The sequence below is a fragment of the Micropterus salmoides genome, unplaced genomic scaffold (assembly GCF_014851395.1).
Source record: "Micropterus salmoides isolate LMB-PRFRI ecotype aquatic unplaced genomic scaffold, ASM1485139v1 Ms_hic_scaffold_2, whole genome shotgun sequence".
In the NCBI taxonomy this organism is placed as follows: domain Eukaryota; kingdom Metazoa; phylum Chordata; class Actinopteri; order Centrarchiformes; family Centrarchidae; genus Micropterus; species Micropterus salmoides.
In genome coordinates this window covers 3,867,018-3,881,149 of record NW_024041150.1, presented here as the reverse complement: position 1 = coordinate 3,881,149, position 14,132 = coordinate 3,867,018, and the positions used below count along the sequence as shown (strand labels likewise).

At 41.3% G+C, this 14,132-nt stretch overlaps 1 protein-coding gene across 1 annotated transcript in view; it reads left to right on the top strand.

Annotated features, from left to right (window-relative positions):
* Positions 1-14,132, top strand: part of LOC119913318 (echinoderm microtubule-associated protein-like 6) — a 102,588-nt gene that overhangs the window by 67,652 nt on the left and 20,804 nt on the right. Inside the window, 10 exon segments of the mRNA XM_038732724.1 lie at positions 1,270-1,381; positions 2,860-2,987; positions 4,364-4,544; positions 5,081-5,131; positions 5,134-5,250; positions 5,361-5,492; positions 6,051-6,139; positions 7,138-7,314; positions 8,778-9,012; positions 9,272-9,398. Of these exon segments, the coding sequence (XP_038588652.1) occupies positions 1,270-1,381; positions 2,860-2,987; positions 4,364-4,544; positions 5,081-5,131; positions 5,134-5,250; positions 5,361-5,492; positions 6,051-6,139; positions 7,138-7,314; positions 8,778-9,012; positions 9,272-9,398 (1,349 nt within the window).

Sequence of the window (14,132 nt, the reverse complement as noted above, 5' to 3'; positions counted from 1 at the left end):
GTAAAGTACCTCAAAAGTACAATTTCATACAACAATACAATAAATGTACTTAGTTTCTTTCAATCACTGGATTTCTGTACAACTGTCATGTTTATCTTTTTTTCCCACGCTTTAGTAGTTATCTTATTCCTTCCGTCGTTACCCAAAGTTCATGAACATTGTTGTTGAGGTTTGGAGTGAAGACTAACTGATACATCAAGAGCAACGAACCACGACACACCCACCCTCCATCACTTCAACAACGTAAAGTGAATGAATATCATTCTAATATCAGCTAACACTATATATTCTTTTAACATAACGTGTGTGTGTCGGCTGCAGTGTTCACAAGGAGCAGGTTTTTGATTAAACAGTGTGACTGGTTCTCCAGACGATCCTCCTCCTACTAATGATGCCTTTACATTCTGTCAGCCCAGTGTGTGTGTGTGTGTGTGTAAACCTACTCTACACTTACACTCAGTGTCATTTCGAACAAGAACATTGGCTAAATGCCCAAAATGTAAATGCAGGAGTGAGCGGACTTGTAGTATATTTACATGTTCAGCGTTTCTCCTTCCATCTGTTTCCCCTCTCTCTCTCTCTTTCTCTCTCTCATTATGTAACGGGATTTAAAGACAGACGAGCCAACAGGAGAGTCTGCAATTAACCAAAAACTCCTTTAAAAACTTGGTCCTCCTTTCTGCTTCCATGAACACTGCATCTGTATGTGCATGGTGCCTGGATCCGAGCCTAACAGCCAACCAGTGAAACTCAGCCAAACCTCAGTCTCACCTTAGCTTCCTCCTCAGCCTCACCTCGGGCTCTGTGAATATTCAGTCTTGTAAACAATACACTGTCCATTTTATAAGAAATTGTATTTTGTGATACAATATCTTTAGTATGATCACTGTTCAGGGTGTCAGTGAATCTTTATGACTCTGGAGTTAAAATAAAATAAAAATAGACTCTTTCCAATACAACACCAACTCTGTGAGAGTCTTCAGATAAAACATCATGCAGATCTGAAGATCTCAGGCTGAGCGGGAAGACGTGACAGCAGAAACCTGTCAGTGGAGGATGACAGCTGTGACAGAGGGAAGGAGGGAGGGAGAAGGCGGGTGACAGACTCTTGAGTGAAGAAAGAGGCGGGAGAGGAAGATCAAACGCCAATAAAGTTGACATATTTCCGCTTGGTTTTAGCAGAGCGAAGATTTGTACTTGCTACTTACTGATTTATCTTAAAGTATCAATAACTCAGTGAAATCAATCAATAAAATAATTTCTTTTCAGGGCTTTGTGACGGGCGGGAAGGACGGCGTGGTGGAGCTATGGGACGACATGTTTGACCGCTGCCTGAAGACTTACGCCATCAAGAGAGCAGCACTGTCCCCGGGCTCCAAAGGTACGCACAACTATCACCACCACATGCCTCACCTCAACCTCCGTTCAGCCTCAGCTCAGCTTAACCTCAGCCTAACCTCAGCCTAACCTCGGCCTTACCTCGGCCTAACCTCGGCCTAACCTCAGCCTTACCTCTGCCTAACCTCAGCCTAACCTCGGCCTTACCTTAGCTTCTTCCTCAGCCTAACCTCAGCTTAACCTCAGCCTAACCTCAGCCTAACCTCAGCCTTACCTCGGCCTAACCTCGGCCTAACCTCGGCCTAACCTCAGCCTAACCTCAGCCTAACCTCGGCCTTACCTCGGCCTTACCTCGGCCTAACCTCGGCCTTACCTCGGCCTAACCTCGGCCTAACCTCGGCCTTACCTCAGCCTAACCTCAGCCTTACCTCTGCCTAACCTCAGCCTAACCTCGGCCTTACCTTAGCTTCTTCCTCAGCCTAACCTCAGCTTAACCTCAGCCTTACCTCAGCCTTACCTCAGCTTAACCTCAGCCTTACCTCAGCCTTACCTCAGCCTTACCTCAGCCTTACCTCAGCCTAACCTCGGCCTTACCGTAGCTTCTTCCTCAGCCTAACCTCAGCCTTACTTTAGCTTCTTCCTCAGCCTAACCTCAGCTTAACCTCAGCCTAACCTCAGCCTTACTTTAGCTTCTTCCTCAGCCTAACCTCAGCTTAACCTCAGCCTCACCGTAGCCTCTTCCTCAGCCTTACCTCAGCCTTACCTCAGCCTTACCTCAGCCTAACCTCAGCCTAACCTCGGCCTTACTTTAGCTTCTTCCTCAGCCTAACCTCAGCTTAACCTCGGCCTTACCTCGGCCTTACCGTAGCTTCTTCCTCAGCTTAACCTCAGCTTAACCTCAGCCTCACCGTAGCCTCTTCCTCAGCCTCACCTCAGGCTAAAACCAAACCTCAAACATCCCTTTGAAATAGTGACTATAAGTCCTCTCTTTCCAAAAATGCTTGTTGTTGATTTTGTATTGTTGGAAAGTAAGGCATGATAAGCTAAGCCTACACCTTGGTTGGTGGATGCCACAGTCTCTCTCTGTCATTCATTCATTATTTTGTAACTGTGTGAGCACTTGGGTAAACTTCTGTTTTATAATTTTAGCATTTTATTTATGTGCACCCAATGACTAAAATAAGGTTAAATCTCCATTTGAAAAGTAAGTAAAAGTAGAAAATTATTGTATTTTGTAAATAGGCCAGTGACACTCTGGATTTTTCTCTTTCTAGCTATAGCCATTGTATATATTTCTATTTTATAAAATATAAATTTATAAATTAGGGTGAACATAGTCGTAAGTGCGTTTTGTCACTTTGTCACATACAGTAGAAACTCTTCTATCCAACACTGCCATCAGCTGGACACATGGTGACACACACCTCTGTCTGTAAAACCATAAATAGCTGTTTGGGAAAGATAACTAAAATGGATAAACTACATGAAAGACTTTGTAAATGTGTGTGCGTGTGTGTGCAGGCCTGCTCCTGGAGGACAACCCGTCCATCAGGGCCATCACTCTGGGTCACGGTCACATCCTGGTTGGAACCAAAAACGGAGAAGTTCTGGAGATCGACAAGACCGGACCCATGACCCTGCTGGTGCAGGTATGTTCGAAGTCGAGTTCAAACATCTAAACACAACCAAACTTTCTCCTTTTGGACATCCATAGAGACTAAATGGACTCTCAGGTGTCTGAATGTTTAAATTTTGCTAAATAAATACTGAATATTTTCATTCTGCATTCATACCCCTAATACAAACTAAGCTAAAACAGAATGGAAGCAAATTCATCAGTTTTATGTATTGAAATCAAAAATGTTGTTGCATCGAGATCGTGAGGTGCCTGTAGACTCGCACCTCAACCACAACCAGACCATAATGGATCCCATGTCCATTAGTAGCTGTTCTGGATCGAACACGAACGAGAAGTACTTAAAGTGTTTAGAGGATCTGACAAATTGCACATCTACATTTCAATGACAACTGCTGAGGAACGTCATGTGATATCATATGGTTGAAATCTCCCGAACAGCAACTAAATGGACCTTATGGTGAGACTTTTTTAACTGCTGTTTGAATAAATACATTCACGTCTTTATCACATTTATACATTCGATAATAATGTTTCAGGCTCACGTGTGCGTGTGTGTGTGTGTGTGTGTCTGGTACGACACCTGTTGCCATGGTGAGGAGAGCCGACTGCAGCAGATCGATCAGCGTGCACACACACACACACACACACACACACACACACACACAGAACAGATCAACAGTCTTCACACATTTTGGTAAAGATTAAGACCATTTTGTATGTGTGTGTGTTTTATCAATGTGTTATTCTGAAGGTTTGGTTTCAGAGGTGTGTGTGTGTGTGTGTGTGTGTGTGTGTGTGTGTGTGTTGGGCACAAAGAAGTTAGGATTGGATTTGGAAATTAGGATGAAATTCATTGTGCTTTTGCTAATATTGGTATTACAGTATAGGAAAAGACGAGGAAGGAAAAAGAAGAGGTGATAAGAAGTTTTGTTTAGGTTCCTTAAAGAAAGACTAATATAGCTAATAAATATAGTTTATTAACTACAAACAGCACTGAGCTTTACTACCTTACTGTATCTATCATCGATGCTCACATCTAGCAAGTAGAAAGATCTGTACATTTTAAAATGTACCTTTTTCCCCCCTGAGCACTGTCTGCAGGTGCTGCAACATACCACAAGCGTAAGTAGTCTGAGAGACAAAACCCAGGGCACTCTGCTGCTTTTTTATATTACTACACGGTTATTATAGCCGTACTTACTGCTGTGAGCGCTTGGTAATAATTTAGGGCGACTCAGGTGATCATATTAATATTTTTAATCAGCTGCTCTCTTCGTTTATCTGGATTTTGACAACTGGACGAGAAACAGGGAGCTGTTTACAGAGATTTGAATCTTCCTGGTTATTAACGTTTGTGTGTGTGTGTGTGTGTGTGTGTGTTTGCAGGGTCACATGGAGGGCGAGGTTTGGGGTCTGGCCGCTCACCCCCTCCTCCACGTGTGTGCCACCGTCAGCGACGACAGAACCCTGCGCCTGTGGGAGACGTCAGCTAATCACCGCATGGTGGCCGTCCGCAAGCTGAAGAGAGGTCAGATAAAGGACCAGACCGTCAACTTCACACGCCTTTGTCCTTTTACTTCAAATCCCAGTAGTCAATCAGTTTTTAGATTGACTTCCTTTCTTTTAGACAGCTACTTGTTTCCGATCATTTCTTCAAAAAACCCTACTTGCAGAGACTTGAACTTCACTTCAGGTTTATTTTCATATCAAGTTGTACTTCTCTTCACTACCTTTCAGAGGGAATGGGGTATTGTTTTTCTTTTTTGATGGGACAAGCAGTTTCCCTGTGCTTCAAGTCTTTGTGCTAAGCTAGGTTAAACTTGTATGAATCTCTCTCTGTGCTGAATCATAGAGCTGAAACTCGGTAGAAGCTGGGTTAAAGCAACCACAGGCAGGCAGAGAATTATTTTTGAAATTGTCTTAAGGGTACAGAGATTTTAGCTGACATTGCAGATTTAGATTAGTGTAGGCATTTTATACCTTTATTAGGCAGTAAACCGCAGACAGCCGGTGGGAAATGAAAGGAGAGACACCAAAAGAGACTAATGACAAGAGTAATCAAATAACCACTAAGCTAACTGGTTAACTACCCGACTGACTCAGAGTGTGTGTGTTTTCCAGGCGGTCGATGCTGTGCTTTCTCTCCTGATGGAAAGGCTTGGCGGTTGGTCTCAGTGATGGCGGCGTGCTGGTGGTGAACGCAGACACGCTGGAGGATCTCCTGGGCTTTCATCATCGCCGCGACACCATCTCTGACGTCCGCTTCACTCCAGGTACACGAACACACACATTAACACAAACACGACTGTGTTTCCGCTTAAAGATAAATCCTCTCATTCTCACTTTTATCTGACATTTTCTCGCACACACGCATTGGTCTCAGACTCGGGCAAATTCCTGGCGGTGGCATCACACGACAGCTTCGTGGACATCTACAATGTGCAGAGCAGCAAGAGAGTGGGGATCTGTAAAGGAGCGTCCAGTTACATCACGCACGTCGACTGGGATGCTCGAGGTAACAGCGCATATCTGAAACATGTGGTTCACTGCGCAGAGTGATGCACATTCAGATGCTCACATCTTCGTTTAACACCTGGACGTACCTGCAGGAGTTATGGAGTCAATCGTGGTCCAGTTTGAAAACAAACAAAAAGTGACAAACATTGATACTGCAGGACACAAACACTGAGAATGGACTTTCATTGAAGTAGGAGCATAGACTGTTTCAAAAGACAGGAGACACCTCGGGTCGAACTTTTAAATTGAGCATGTCTTAAAAACATGTCTGGTGGAGCTCTTTAAATAGCACTTTATCACCACATGTTTTCTATAAAAGGTGTGTTAAGGGGTTAATAATCAGAGAGGATTAAAGTCAGACTGAGTAACTTTTTTTAAACAGTGACCTCCGTCGCTACAAGTGACGATTATGGGATGACAGTAAATGTTAAAATGAAGTGTAACAGTAGAACAAGTGGAGGTCCTAAAGCCAGCGGAGTGACTCACTAATGTCATATTTAAAGTTCACAAATTCAACTTTTTATTTTCATTTCAAAAGTGTGTGTGTGTTTTGCAGGTAAACTACTGCAGGTGAACACAGGAGCCAAAGAGCAACTTTTCTTCGAAGCCCCGAGAGGAAAAAGACAAACCATCAGAAACACTGAGGTCAGTGTGTGCCTTTGGGTGTGGACACTGTGTCAGGATTGGCGGAGGTGTGGACCCAAATGCAGACGTAGGCGAGGAGGATGCAGTTTAAACAAAGATTTATTTACTAAAAGACAAACAGGCTAACGCTGGGAGCTCAGCGGCTAAAGTTCAAACAGAAAGTGGCTCCAAAGCAAAAAACATAAATCTGGGAAGAAATCCAAAAACAAGAACAAAAGGGAATCCAAGGCACAAATCCACAAAACTCAGGGAATAATCCAGAATACCAGGAAACAAGGTACAAGGCAGGACACTCAACTTTGATACAGACAATACAAGGACGTGACAGAGACTGAAGAAAACTGGGGACAATATATACACAGGTAAACGAGCAGGGAGGGAACCACAGCTGAGACGCATCAGGTAATCAGACAAAGCTAGACAAGGACACCAGGTGCAGAAGGTTACCAAAGGAAGTAAAGTTCACAGGAACACACAAGGACAGATCTACCAAAATAAAATGAAAGACAGCAAAATCAGGACACAGGCAGAGATGGGACCAAACAGGAGACAAGACTACCCTAAAACATGGAGATAAGACTAAGGACTAAGACAGAGCATAATGAGAAAATACAGAAATACACCGATAAGGAAAACACTAAACATGAACTAAAGCACAGGAACAAGAACTAAGATGAGAGATAAGACAGTTACAAAGAAAACTTAACGCGAATGAGCCAAAATAATAACCTAGACTACAAAACTCCAAACCATGACAATATAAAATAAACACAGGAAAAACAACAGCACAAAACCAAATCCCAACACACTGTTCCTCCATCTACATTCTACTGTCCTTTGTTATTATCATCTTTAACTTAGGCTTTTTCTGAGGATGTCTGCAGGACATACTTTAGGTTTATGACACTTGAATAAAAAATATTCATTCATGTATCACCATCAAGTTTCTTAATCTCTGTCCGTCTCCATCTTATTGTTGTTATTGTGTGTGTTTGTAGCTGGAGCGGATCGAGTGGTCCAGCTGGACGTGTGTTCTGGGTTCGAGCTGTGAGGGAATCTGGCCGACGCACAGCGACATCACCGACATCAACGCCACGTCGCTCACCAGAGACCGAGCGCTGCTCGCCACCGGGGACGACTTCGGCTTCCTCAAACTGTTCAGCTACCCGGTTCGAGTACGACAGACGGAGTCACTGGTCACTGTGTAGATTCACAACATTTAAGATGAGATGAACACGAGATTAACATGGGTGATGTCGAGAAAAAATATTTTATCTTCAAAGCTCAGCGATACAAAGATGTGTAGACATTATTTAACTTGATGGAAAATACTTTATTTCTTTCTTTACTTCCTTATTTTGCCTCCCTTCTTTTTCTTCTTTCCTTATTTATTACTTTGCTCCATCATCACACTCCTCTTTCTTTGGTTCTAACTTCTTTTTTCCCTTCTTCATAAGTAATTATTTTCTTAATCTTATTTCTTCTCTCTTTTTTACTTGTTTCTTTAAGCTGTTGAAAACCTCCAGCTATTTGCCCCCATTTCCAGGAAAAACGCCTAATGCCTGGTCTCCTTTGATAGGTCAGAAGCTAAGGAATTTGAACCAACTAAATTAAATTAACCTTTTTATTTTGCTAATAAAAGTAAATGGAGATAGAATAAAGGAAAATATGATATTGTCATCCTCGCCTGGTATAAAATCTAAATTATAATAGCAATACTGCCATCAAAACCATCATCCTGTAGATAATAATTCAACTAAATATCTTCTAATACACCTGGAATACAACTGTAACTGTAAATCTGATGAAAAGAAACTAATATACAACAGGTATTACACAATTTTTCATAAATACACCAGGCGAATGTCCATGTTTTGGCCATATTTACTGTTTATATGTTCACTTTTATTGGGAGTTTTCTTCAAAACACTATTTCTGTCCATACAGCCACGATCCAAATAATGTAAAGCTTCCAAAACATTAAAGTATTGATAAAAACAGAATACTGATCAACATTCCATGACCAAAAAGCAATCCCATGCTGTACAGACCCACAACTTGAGAATAGAACATGCAACAGGTTAATACATTATTCCTTCTTGATTGAAAGTAAAGTCTTCCTTTTTCCTTCTTTGCTCTCATTTTTTCTGCATTTTCTTCCTCGTTGCTTTCCTTCTTCCATCGCCTCCTACTCTTAATTCCATATTTCCTTCTAGTCTTCATTCTTTCTGTCCTCATTTTGCCTCTTATTTCTTTCTTTGCTTTTCTTTCTTTCTTCTTCTTTCTTTCTTTAATCCATTATTTCTTTCCTTGTTGATTAATTATCCTTCCTTCCTTTTCATTGTTATTTCTGTATTTCCTTCCGCTTTCCTTCTGTCTTTACTTGCCTCTTCTTTCCTTTCTTTCCTTCTTCAACCGGACATAAAAATCTCACCCAACAGCAAAACTAATCTCCTCTCATCCCGAGGTGGAGTACTTTCACCGTAAATACCTGGAGAATGATACGCGCTTAATCTTCAATCAAATTTGGATGCCGGACTTTTAATTTACTGCAGTGTTTTTTCACTGTTGTTTCATAAAATCTGCCACTGGTGTGAATGCGTCAACAGGTGTATTTCTTCCCTCTTCCTCCCGCCAGGGTCAGTACGCTCGTTTTAAGCATTATGTGGGCCACAGCGCGCAGGTGACCAACGTCCGCTGGGCTCAGGACGACTCCACCCTGCTGACGGTGGGCGGGGCCGACACCGCCCTGATGATCTGGGCGAGGGAGCGAGGAAGTGGGTTTGGTGGAGAGGGGGAGGGGCCTTTGTGTCGAGACAACCGCCCGCTCGTGGACAGCGAGGAGTCGGATGACGACATTGAGGAGGACGGAGGTGGGTGTGTCCGTGTTTTATTAAAAAGTTTCTCTGCTCTTGACGGACTTCTGCAAAACTGAGACCTGAACCCGGCCCGGACATTGTGTATTTACATGCAACACATGACACACATCGATGGAGACGACTGGCAGAGTCAGACAGCAAAAGAGAAAGAGTTTATTTTATTATTAAGTTAAATTTGATAAGAAGCCTAAAGCTTTACGCAGTCAGGTTGCACAATTCTAATTTATAAATATGTGCGTGTGCCTGTCTGAAGGCTACGATAGTGACGTTGCCCGGGAGAAGACGGTGGATTACACCACTAAGATGTACGCTGCCAGCCTCAGAGAGATGAGAGGAACCAAACCTCACCAACAGCTGAAGGAGCTGTCTGCCGAGGAGAGGTATGCACACACACACACACACAGCCGTGTTTCCATCACTTACACTGACTTACGGTCATTTCCTGAAGACTTACCCTAACCTTCAACCAAGTCTTCTCAAATGTAATGATCCCCAAACGGAAGGCGAGTCCTCACAATGTGACTGTGTAAACAGATTTATGTACCCACAGAATGAGTAACACACACACACACACACACACACCACGTCAACCGGTTGTTCTGCATTCAAAGTTTAAAGCTGCACCAGACAGCTTTTTGTGTAGGCGCCTCTGTGGCAGGTGTGAAGGTGGGATCCCATTATACTTTATATCGACTTCAGTTCACACGTCTGAGGATGGTGGAGAAACATAAATTTAATTCTCATATAAAAATAATGGCAGAGTCTTAAATAATAATAGTAAAAAACAGCAGAATAGAGAGTATAACTCTGTTGTACTGATGCTGATGGAGTTAGTGCTGTAGAAATGGACATCATGCTGAATGTAGTAAGCAACAGGAAATTGGAGTCTCTAATAGAAGCCTTTCACAAATAAAGGCCTTTCTGGGAATTTACGTTATCAGCATCTGCTTTCATTTGCTCTTGAGACTTGATGACCTTTGACGTAAGGTAATGGTGAGAAAAGATTGCCACTGTGTAAATCCAGTGAGCCTTATTATATTCAGGCAGCTTCCAGGTGAGTGTGAACAGGGCGGTCATGAAAAAGAAGGCATTGCTTTCAGGAAATCTTCCCTAAACAAGCTCCTTACAATTATGCATTATGTTGTTAACAATGGGAGGCCCTGTAATTTAAGCTAACATCTCTGAGGTAAACCAGGAGTCCTGTTTCTCTGACAGATTTATAGTTATCCTCCTGTCAGTGTTCTTGTAATGCATGTTATCTGATAAATTCTGTAAAATATAACTTTTTTAAAGAGGGTGAAGAAAAGTTTGCTTGCTGGCTGTGTTCATGATTAGCTTAGGAGAACAAATCTGATGATGGCCCTTCATTTTACTTTACTGTAAACACACATTTCATCCTTTAAGCTTTGTGAGTAAAACATTAAATACTTCCATTAAAGCTGAATCCCACATGTATGTATCTATCTAGATTTCAAATACAGCTAATTACTTCATTTATCAGTCACACAGACTCTACTGTCAGGCTCTTGGAAGCAGCCGGGATGGTTTTCTCTGGTAGTTTGCATTCTCCAGACTTGTCTTTTTGAGCTCATGGTGCAGCTTTAAACTTAATAAACCTTCACCATATACAAAACAAAGCTTTAGAAACAGACTGTGTGCTGCTGTATTTGACATTCAGCGTTGTTTCTCTTTGATTTATGCTTTTTTGACTTGATGACTGTGTGAACAACCTGAGTTGAATCTTTTATCAGACCTTTTATGAACAGTTTCGTCCTATGATGGGTGTGTCATCAGTTGTCACAGCATCTGTGTGTTCCCAGTGTGTGAATGCGTGTTAAGTGTGGCCCTCTATACTTAAAATGGTGTGAGCGCACAGTATGTACCTGTGTATTTGTTTTAAACAAAAGGCTTTCGCATCTCATGCATGCACTGGCTTCTACTCGATGGATGAATCTTGTTTTGTCCCTTCATGTCAGTTTGCTGTGTGTTTCCACGTTGCACATGCTAACAGATTATCATAACTTAAGTGTCATTGAGTTTCTGTCTTCAAAGCACCTTAAAGGAACAAATTCATTCTACACGGTAAAGTTGTCATAAATCTTAAAACTGAAGTCTAATCTTACAAAACATGATTACCAACCAAATTCTAAAACACATAAATCACTAGTAAATACTTCCATGCCGTTTACTGACTTTTAAACTCAGAGCGCCGTAGCCATATTTTGGCAAAACCACAAGATTTGTTTTTTTAAAAGGGGAAGAAGCAGTGCAGACACAAAATTCTGCCTTTTCCGCTGCAGGGACTTAAAGTTGGGGCACATAACGTCAGAGAAAATTGCAAAAGAAAGCTAAGTATCCAGCTGAAAAAAAATCCCACTCCCTCCCTTAAGGCCTCCCTTCAAAGCCACTCCCACAAAACACATGTTCATGTGCAATGAACGTAGACCGAAATAAATTATTGGCCGTGCCTTTTACAGTCCCATTTTTGTGTCAGAGCGTTTGGTTTAATGATTGCTGTCAGGATGTACAGAGAATTTCAACAGATATAACAAAAGATGCTTCTGAAATAAATTGCTTACCAAAGTTTTAGTGACCTCTAACTTCAGGTGTTTCTGTCTGCGCAGGGTTTGCTTTTGTTTCCACATTGGGGGCGAATTTATGAACATAAATTTCAGGTGATACTAAATCTAAGTTGCAGGTACACTTGTGGGAAAGGACAATAATCAGGACCACAAGGAAGTTTAATCCCTCAATATAAATCCAGTAATGTGACTGCAACATGTAATCTGTGTAAACTGTAGATTGCTGGACAGTGTTGGAGATTACCTTAAAAGTTGAATTGTGTTTACAAGTAACTTTCGGGTAGTGTTGGTTTAGAATCGTAACAATTTAATTGGTGGGGCAGCACAATATATTTTTTCTTGAAGCTAAGCTCTTCAGAGCAGCGCCAACTCTACTAATTTAACATGGCTGACATTTAAAAGTAATCACATGTAAATCTAAAAGAAAATTTATATTGGCGCCACTTTCTCCATAGTTGTTTGTCCCACAACTAAACTGCACACTCACTGACCTCGCATACAGTAACATTACATTTACAACAACAATTACATTTGTCCCGGTATTGCTGTCCTTGTGTCACCTTTTCAATGACGTATATCTAAAACATTCTGGCGTAAAATAAAGTAAAACCTAAAAGGTTACAGTTTAGGTAAGTTCCTGTTGTGGAAAAGGCCTAAAGGTGTCAAATAAGTACACAAGTACCCTCGTGTGGTTCTAACCCAAAGGCACTTGTTTTTGTCTGTTTGTGGTACCCTTACTTTCTAAATGTTGGCTGCTCTCTGGCCTTGCTTGTAGAAACTCTTAATATCTGTGTTGTGTTTTAACTTGCATTCCCCTGGAGGCAGGGCATTGTCAAGTAAGTATGACCTGATACTCGCTGTGTAGATAGTTTGTGAGTTAATCTTGGAAAATAAGAACCTGTAGTTTCTTTATCCAATATCCGGATTTGATTATTCTCATTGTGAACCTGTCACTTCATGCATTCTCTGCCTTATATTTATCCCAGTATTTTATCTGAGAGTTCATGAAATCATTCCCAGGATAAAAACAAAGCTAGCAGTGTTATATTTCCTGAAAGATTTTATGAGAATTTAGTTTCTTGGATTAAAAAAAGTTGTTGTTTAATAATTATTTGAAGTGTTGTGTAGTGGAGGTTTGGAGGATTGCTTAGAAATGAAAAGTACTAAACTACCATCTTGCCCCCTTAACCACCAAAACCTGTCCAGACTTTGACAGTGCTGAGAAAACTACAGAACCAACAGGTGTGAATCACTTCTAGAAATAAGAACAGCTTTAAAATGACACCTTCATAAAACTTTAGCCTGCATAATTAGCATTGATTTCAATTAATTTTACCATTCTCCTCATTGCTTGTTGTCCAAAACAAAGTGCTTCTGTACAGTATATTATAATGTCTCTGTTATATTATGCTAGGTTTCTTTGTTTCACGTCTCTACTTCACTTATCCTCACGTTCCTTATCATCCTTTACTTCCTCTCTTATAAAACCCAGTTTGTTCCTCCTCTCTCTCTCCTCCTGTGTCTCTTTCTCCTCTTTCTGACCCTTCTTCCCATCATCTCCGTGTTATCATCCCTCCACAGCCTGCTTTCTGTCCTGCACTGTTGTCATCCCACTCAAACAGGTTTCCCAATAGAAGTATCTTCGGTAGCTCCATTCGGTAGGGATTAACTTTACAGAGGGAGGTGGGGAATTAAATATTCACTGTGCTCCTCTCTAATTTCACTCATCTTTTAGGACGAAGTACTTAACACGTCTCGAGCATATCATTATTTTCTCGTGTCCATCTAAATGCCCATCAGTCCACTTAGAAATATAGTATAAAAGTTGCTTCAAAACTTCCCTGAGAATCATCATGTTCATCCAGTTATAGTTGTCTGTCCATCCATGAATACACTGCAAGCAGGAGCTGCTAATTTGCCAACATATAAACATATATAGCCTAAAAACAGAGCTCACAAGAGAAAACCAGTAGCCTTACCTACATGTAGCTGACATTACTACAGCACTGAATGAGCTCTTGCTTTCGGCTATAATTATGACATCATCAGGGTGCAATTTATGGAAAAAACATGGGGGTGTTTTGAAACGTTTTTATTAATAAATCACATTGTTTTATTTTGTAGGCTACTTTTTTTCTTATTTAACTTGTCAAGTAGCCTAGTGCAATATTTTTACTTTCCTCATGTGGAGACTATAGGGGCTCTGATCAGAATTAAATCCCCTTTCCAATACTATGGATAGAAGTGGTGCAACGGATTGTACGCTTTCGCCTCCACTGAGTGAAACCACATACAGTAGCTGTGTCTTTTGGCATGTTCAGTGGCGAACCAATGAAGCTGGGCTGACAGATCATCAGATTGTGATTGTTTATTCAGGCTTCACTAATCCAAGTTCCCTTCAACACCCAGCTCCATGTTCACTGGGCTTTTATTTGTGACGTGTAACCAATCTGATCAAGTCTACGTAGTGGTTAAAAAAAACCCCATCAGAGCCACAGTAGGGCATTTTAAAATAAATGTTACCCTAACAAA